Source organism: Tupaia chinensis, unplaced genomic scaffold (genome assembly GCF_000334495.1).
Source record: "Tupaia chinensis unplaced genomic scaffold, TupChi_1.0 Scaffold000047_1, whole genome shotgun sequence".
In the NCBI taxonomy this organism is placed as follows: Eukaryota; Metazoa; Chordata; class Mammalia; order Scandentia; family Tupaiidae; genus Tupaia; species Tupaia belangeri.
In genome coordinates, this window is record NW_006159505.1 from 8,018,039 (window position 1) to 8,026,207 (window position 8,169).

The window sequence follows — 8,169 nt, forward strand, 5'->3', positions numbered from 1 at the left end:
AGATTATAGGGACCAGCAGTTGGCGTAATGGCTATGTTGCTGGACGCCCATGTCATCGACTATGGTTCGAGTCCTGGACCCGGTGGCTTAAACTCACACTGGGTGCATGTGCGTGCGTGCCTAAGATCCTGAGAGGAGAATGGAGGAGAAGGGATTGTTCTGTGGCCATCCCCCGGATGAGTGATTTCTCACTTTCTGTCTCTCTGTCTCTCTCTGTCTTTCTGGTGAGTGCACAAGCCCTATGGTAAACCCCCGCCCAAGAAAAAACATAAATTATAAATTCCAAGCCAGCAGAGAAGATGTTGGGGGGAGGTAGAAAAAAAAAAACAACAGAAGTAAAATAAAAAAAGAAAACAAAAATTAAAAACTAGTGACTGGGACTGACAGGTGGCCTGGTGGATAAGGTGCTAGATTCTCACATGGCTGACTATGGTTCGAATACTGGATGTGGTGGATTGCTTTCTCACTTTCACTCTCTCTCTCTCTCTGTCTCTCTGTCTCTCTCAGGTGAGCATACTTGTCCTATAGCAAATTTAATAATAATAATAACAACTAAAAATTTTAAAAATTATATGGAAAATAAAAAGAAAACCTTGTGATTCTGAAATTTAATCAAGTGACCTTGGTTGGCTGAATCATGGCCCTCTCTAAGATACCACATTGTAATTCCTGGAGCCCGTGAAGTTACGTTATATGGTAAAAGGGACTTGACAGCGATGATGAAATAAAGACCTTGACATGGGGAGATTATCCCGGGCTGTGTCAGCAGCCCAACATAATCACAAGGGTCCATATGAGAAGGAGGGCAGAGAAGCAGAGGTCAGCCTCTAGAAGTTGGGCAAGGCAAGGACTCAGATCCTCTCCAGATCCTCCACAAGGCTAGACTTGTTCATTCACATCACTTCCAGAGCAATCTGATAAAAATGTTATTACTTTTATGTTTTGTGCTTGTAGAAATTTGTCATAGCAGCAACAAAAAATTAATACAGTCCACAATATCAAAACTGTCACCAATATGAAGAGATCAGATTAAAAATCCCATCTATGCATTGCTTAACAGAGAGTCTATGGACCAAATGTGACAGCAAGGTCCAACGTGAAGGGGCAGGAGAATATACACCAGGCAAATGCTAAGAAAACAGAAAGTAAAGGCACCATAGCATGCCAGTTACAGCAGAGCTGAAGGAGATAAACAACAGGATGGAAAGCTCTTCGCTGGGGGCCTCGCTATGCCAAGTGTGGCACAGACACATACCACATAGAACGGCCAGAGTCCCACCATGGGGCATTGCACCCATGAGGCCTATGTCATGTGGAACAATGTGGAGTGATGTGGAACCATCCCGAAACTCGCCATGAGGTGACTGAAGCTCTCTGCCTATGATGGGATGAACACTGTGCTCCTGATTGTACAAGGTGTGTTCATGTATGCAAAGAAGCTTCCAGAAAGAACTAATGAAAAATGCTTTCAAGAGCTGCCTCTGTGAGGGATACTGGGTGGCTGTGGGGCGGAGCTAGAACAAACCCATTTTCCAATAGAGGTGTTTTTGTATCTTTCGACCTGTGCACATTCCATATCCCTGACTGTAGGATGGTGCTGGGTCATCGTGTCCTTGGACTTGCCATTTTTCTGAGCTTGCCCTTCTACACGTTCACCTTGGCACTTACATCCCCACGTCGCAGATGATATCCTGAGTGACTGGAGATTCCAGGAGGGCAGCCAGGACCTGAAGTGAATGCAACAGGGTGTCCGACTCGTAAAAGTGATCCCAACATCCGTAGCCACTGCAGAGAGAAATGCAAGCGAGCCCAGAGGTCAAGAACCTGTAGATCAATCGAGTCAGGCTGTGCCTAGGTATGACTGTTTCTTCAAAGCCTCCCAGGTGATTCAACTGGGCAGCCAAAGTTAGAACCACTGTGACAGAAAACAATACATTTTACTAGAAATTAGGAAACACTGGGCTCCTGTCCCTTTCTCTTAGTTTTTGTTGGACTGTCTGAATAGTCATGATACATTTTTGTATAAAAAATACATCATTGGGACCAGCAGATGGCATAATGGTTACATCACTGGACTACCATATAGCTGACTACGGTTCGATTCCTAGGCCTGGAGGCTTGAAACTCACGCTGAGTGTGTATGTGAGTGTGCCCAAAAACTTTAGAGGAGAATAGAAGAGAAGGGACTGAGGCATGGTCATACCTCTGGGAGGTGATTTCTTGCTTTCTTTCTCTCTGGCAAGCACATACATTCTAAAGTAAAAAAAATCTACCCCCCTAAAAAAAAAAAAGAAAGAAAAAGAAAAATACATCATGAGTTTTCTGACAACCCAATAGTTACTACGAAAAATTCTCACATCGGGACCAGCAGTTAGTGTAATGGTTATGTCGCTGGACTCCCACGTAGTCGACCATGGTTCGTGTCCCGGACTCAGTGGCTTGAGACTCACGCCGGGCGGGTGTGCGTGCATGCCCAAGATCCCGAGAGGAGAATGGAGAAGGGATTGCAGTGTGGCCATCCACCTGGGGGGTGATTTCTTGCTTTCTGTCGCTCTGTCTCTGTCTTTCTGGTGAGCGCACGCACCCTATAGCAAAAACCTATCCAAAAAAAATTTAATAATGCCTACCTTTACAATTCTTTTTTAACCTTTCATGTGGACACAATTACACTGATTACAAGGAAAGGAGTTGAAAGAAACAATGCTTGACAGAAACACATTCTTTAGGAAAGTAAGATCATTAGTAAACATTCCAAATTCCACACTCACAGCTACCTTTGAGTATCTCACCATAGATGCTGGTAGGAGGCTGAATGCAATGTCCACATTCTAATTCTTTTAGAAAAGAGTCTTTGTTGGGGCCGGTGGGTAGCATGGTGGTTAAGGTTGCTGGACTCCCACATGGTCAGCCGCGGCTCAGGTCCCAGACCTGGTGGCTTGCTTGCCTTTTCTCCCCGCCCCCTCATCAAATTAAAATAAATAAATACATTTAAATAACTCTTTTTTTTAAAAAAAAAAAAGAGTGTCGATGTAAATAAGTATCTTGAGATGAGACTATGCTGGATTTTTTTTTTTTTTGAGAGATTTTCACTGTAGGGCGCGTGCGCTCGCCAGACAGACAGAGAGAGACATAGAGACAGAAAGCGAGAAATCACCCCCCAGGGGGGATGGTCACGCCGCAATCCCTTCTCCTCCATTCTCCTCTCGGGATCTTGGGCACGCACGAACACGCGCCCGGCGTGAGTTTTAAGCCACCGGGTCCAGGACACGAACCGCGGTCGACTACGTGGGAGTCCAGCGACATAGCCATTACGCTAACTGCTGGTTCCCGAGACTATGCTGGATTTTGAAGGTGGGTGCTAAAGCCAGTGCCAAGTGTCCTTACAAGAGGCAGAAGAGATGACCTGGAGAAGTGGGAAGGCTACGTACAACAGAGGCAGAGACCATAGTGAGGCAGCCACAGTCAAGGACCACCTGGAGCTCACAGAAGTTAAAAGCAGCAGAAAGAATTCTTCCCTGGAGCCTTGAGAGAGCACAGTACTGCTGATAACCTGCTTTTGGACTTGAGATCTTCTAGACCATAAGACTGTTTAAAACCCCCTTGTCTGTGGTACTTTGTTACAACAGCCCAGGGACTATTGTAACTGTAATTTGATGCTACATGATGTCAAAAATGTGAATACTGGGGCCAGGTGATGGTGCAGCACCAATGCAATTGGAATCACATGGGAAAGATCCTGAGTTTGTGTCCCAGGGTTCCCTGGACATGCAGGGTACACATGTGCCTGTGATCCAGGCCAGCTGAGACTAAGGGTGAACTGCAGCATGGAAAGCCAGTGGGGATTGGCTGTTTTGCTTCTCTCTCTCTCTAGGAATGAATGAATGGATGAATAAACAAGGTGAAGACTGGCTTGAGAGCAATTTCTTAGCATAGGGGGTTCTAATAATAAAATGAAGTTTCCAGCAGTAAAAGAATACTTGCAAAACACCTTTAAGTCTTCGAAAAGTTTTCCTTTCTACTATGCAGCAGCCCAGAAGGAATACTTCAAAATACTAAGCAAACATTGCACACACCGACATAAACCTCAAAACTACCATTTGCCATTTGTTTTGTTTTGTTTTTTTGAGAGGTTTTTGCTATAGGGCATGTGCGATCACCAGAAAGACAGAGAGAAAGCAAGAAATCACCCCCTGGGGCGGGGGATGGCCCTGCCACAATCCCTTCTCCTCCATTCTCCTCTTGGGATCTTGGGAACACACGCACATGCACCTGGTGTGAGTTTAAGACACCGGATCTGCGACTCGAACCACAGTTGACTACATGGGAGTCCAGCAACATAGCCAAAATGCTGGTCCCAGCCATTTGCCATTTTTAATGCCTGGAAGAAGATTCTTCCCTGCCTTTGGTTCTGGTTTGAGAAAAGTCCTGCTTCTCAGATGAAAAAGGTATGAAGGAGATGCCCCAGTAATGGAACAAGCCTAAGATGTCTCCTCTCCAGCAGATTCCTATTCCATGGGTTTTCTTTCCCAAAGAGCTCCCAGGCCCATGTGGGATACCAAATACCATTGCAATGTCAGATGCCCTGCTGCCTGGCATCCAGCTACTAGTGACCTCTCATCCCTCAGTTGGCCAAGCAGCTGGAGAGACAATTTATAAAGAGGCTAATCAGGAAGTGCCCAGGACCCAATCAAATGGCAGCTTTCCATTCCAAAGTCTGCAAACTTGGCTCTAAGAAAACAGCTGGCGTTCCTAGATGAGGGCCTCTAGATCTACAAGTGAGCACACTCCGATCACTGGCTCTCCTTCTCAGTCAGGTGCATCATGTGAGGTTGGAGCTGAACTCGGTCTATGAAGAAGAGAGGCTTAGGAAAGTGACTTAGCTCCTCTTCTGCCTCAGTTTCCTCTTTGTGAAGTGTTGCAAATATTGAATGACCACCTGCTGAGCATGCTGTAAACTATCTGATGGGAAGATATCATTCTGGGGTCCTTTAGTTAAAAATTCTCCCCTTTTAAAAATCATAGATCCAGATTTAGAAAGCGGAAGGTGTATGTGACTCTTATAAAGGGGGAAGAAAAGGTCAGAAAAAAATACGAAGACCTAAACTCTAAGTATCTAGGCAGTAATGAGGTTAAAAGAACTGGGCTATCTATTACAACTCTTCTGGGGGCAAGAAACAGACAGAACATAAAGATCAAGTGCTGGGATTTGAATGTGTTCTCCTAAAATTCATGTGTGAAAATTTGGTGAGCCATTGTAAGGGCAATAAGAGAGCAAACACTTAATCCAATCATGGTGTTGCAAGGTAGGGCTTTGGGAGATAGTTAGGCCATTAGGGTGAGGCCCCTCCATGACTGAACCCTGGGAGTTTATAAACAGAGAGAATGAGACAGAGACATGGATGCATGCTTATTCTGTTTCACCATGTAATACCTACCATGTCATCCATCAGCAAGAAGATTCACCTGATGCAGCCCCTTGACCTTGGGACTCCAAACTGAACTGAATAAGCCTCTGTTCCTATAAATCACCCAGTGACAGGTATGCACATGTTTAGCCACAGAGGGCAGACTGAAACATCAAGCCTAGAGCTCAGGAATAGAAGCTAGAAGACCTCAGGTACCCTGGAATCTCATTGCCCCTGTCAGTTAGGTGAGAATTTCTTAAAGAATGAATTAAATGAAGGCTGTAAATGCTCTTGGGAGAAACAGCGCTACTTGAAGTCAAGATTCTAAGATGCAAAATCAACATCCTTTCTATGGATTACCATGTGGCTGACTGTAGTTTGATTCCCAGACTTGGAGGCTTGAAACTCACGCCAGGTGTGTGTGTGTGCATGCCCAAAATCTTTAGAGAAGGGAAGGGCTTTATCTTACAGAGAAAGCTATCTCAGGAGTAATTTAGAAACCTCTGGAAAAAGACTGCCTACTTACTCTGAGTCTAGAAACAAGAGCAAACTAAGGTAGGGGACAAATAATGAGGGGGGGACAGCGACAAGTCCAATCCCTTATCCTCTATTCTCCTCCCAGGATCTTGGGCATGCAATGCACATGCACCTGGAGGGATTTTCAAGCCATTGAGTCCAGGACTTGAACCGTGGCCGAACATGTGGGAGTCCAGCAATGTAACCACTACACCACCTGCTGATCCTTGAATGAAAACTTTTCAAGGCCAAATATGAAAAAATGAAAATTGGGAAGGTATCTCAGTCTTCTTAGGCTGCTATAACAAAATGCCTTACAGTGGACAATTTATGAACAACAGAAAGATACTGCTCTGAGGTCTGAAGCTGAGAAGTTGAAGATCAAGGCATCACAGATTTGGTGCCTGGTGAGGGCCCAGCCTCTGCCTCAAAGACAGTATATTCTATGTAGCCTCACATGGCGGAAGGAGCAGACAAGCTCCTTTGGGCCTCTTCCATAAAGTCACTAATCCCCTTTATGGGGGCTGCACCCTTGTGGCCTAATCACCTCCCAAAGGCCCCCTCTCTTAATACCATCACTTTGAGGGTTAGGTTGCATTTGTGGGAGGACACAAACACTCAGACCACAGCAGAAGGGAAATAGTAACACAGAAGCAGCCCAGCTTTTTTTTTTTTTTTTTGGGGTTTTTGGTATAAGGGACAAACGGGCTGGCCGGAAAGTCACTAATCCCCTTTATGGGGGCTGCACCCTTGTGGCCTAATCACCTCCCAAAGGCCCCCTCTCTTAATACCATCACTTTGAGGGTTAGGTTGCATTTGTGGGAGGACACAAACACTCAGACCACAGCAGAAGGGAAATAGTAACACAGAAGCAGCCCAGCTTTTTTTTTTTTTTTGAGAGGTTTTTGCTATAAGGCACACGTGCTTGCCAGAGAGACAGAGAGAGACAGAGAGCGAGAAATCATCCCCCAGGGGGGATGGCCACACTGCAATCCCTTCTCCTCCATTCTCCTCTCAGGATCTTGTGCAAGCATACACACGTGCCCGGAGTGAGTTTAAGCCACCAGGTCCGTAACTTGAACCACGGTAGACAACATGGGAATCCAGCGACATAGCCATTACACTAACTGCTGGCCCCAGTCTAGCTTTTGAAATCAGTCCCTGGTAAAACTTCGCATCCTCTCACTACTCAACATAGGCATCTAGAATTATCAGCCTTCCTGGGCCTGCTCTATCTCAGGGATTCGAGGCATCAACCAAGTGTACTCAGGCTGCTGGTAGCCTCTGAATGGGCTTGGCATGTTCACAGCTCTCAATACTGTCCCCTTCGTCCTTGCCCTTTCAGCTAAGGCAAGCAGATGCAGATAGCACTGCTCGCTTACCCCTGGGTGTTTGTGTGTCTGGACTCACCATATTTCCAGCTCTGGCCCAAGCCTGTATCTTGCTCCTCTGCTTTTGGCAATTTCAATACCTATGTGCGTAAAGAGAGAGGGGCAATTTCAGTACCCACACATCAAAGGCGGACAAAACATACTGCTGCAGTAGGTACAATAAAAACAAATAAAAATTCTCTGTGATCTCCCTGGCCCCATGTATCCAGTCCTCTTGTTGACAGTTGAGCAGCAGAGGCGAGCATCTGTTTTTACCTGCAGGAAATGAAAAACAGGGAGGGCCTGCAGGACTGACCCTTGGCACCACAGGGAAGGAGGAGAAGTCACACCCTGGTAGCTGATTAACAAGTAGATGCCCAAGACCAGCTAATGGGAGGAGTTGAAGGATTACAACCCTGCTGTGGTACCAGAGCCAGATACCATCACCCACCTGGGTTTGTGCAGCAGCTTCCAACACGCCTGAAGGAGAGGTCAGCTGGGTGGAGCCAAGCTCTGGCCACCAGAGTCAGCCTCTCTTCAACACAACTCTGATAGATTTGTTTGTGCTCTGATGAGATGCGTACAGAGCAGTCATTATCTATGATCTTATCTGTCCTCACGCCCGTGGCTGCACGTTTACACAAGGTCAGGCTGTGCGTGCGTCACAGGCCAGCGCCACTAAGCAAGGAAGGACGTTCGCCCCCCTCCCGTCCCAGGCCGCCTCCAGACTCACTTTTTAAAATCCTTTGCAAATTGCCCTCGAAGTCCAGAGCCCACTGGTTGAGCGCACAGGTGGCTACGGTCACCTTCCGGCCCATCCTGCCTCCAGCCGCCCAGAACAGAGGCCCGCTGGACGTTGGCGGGTGCAACGGCACTTC

At 46.5% G+C, this 8,169-nt stretch overlaps 1 protein-coding gene across 2 annotated transcripts in view; it reads right to left on the minus strand.

Moving 5' to 3' along the window:
• NADSYN1 (NAD synthetase 1) overlaps positions 1-8,163 on the minus strand; it is a 63,264-nt gene extending 55,101 nt beyond the window's left edge. For both annotated transcript variants that reach the window (XM_006141093.2, XM_027774440.1), the window contains exons 1-3: positions 8,025-8,163; positions 7,332-7,392; positions 1,669-1,785 (exon numbers count right to left, since the gene is read on the minus strand). In XM_006141093.2, the coding sequence (XP_006141155.1) occupies positions 1,669-1,785; positions 7,332-7,392; positions 8,025-8,109 (263 nt within the window). In that variant the 5' untranslated portion in view covers positions 8,110-8,163. The remainder of the gene's footprint in view (positions 1-1,668; positions 1,786-7,331; positions 7,393-8,024) is intronic.
• Positions 8,164-8,169: the final 6 nt, after the last annotated feature.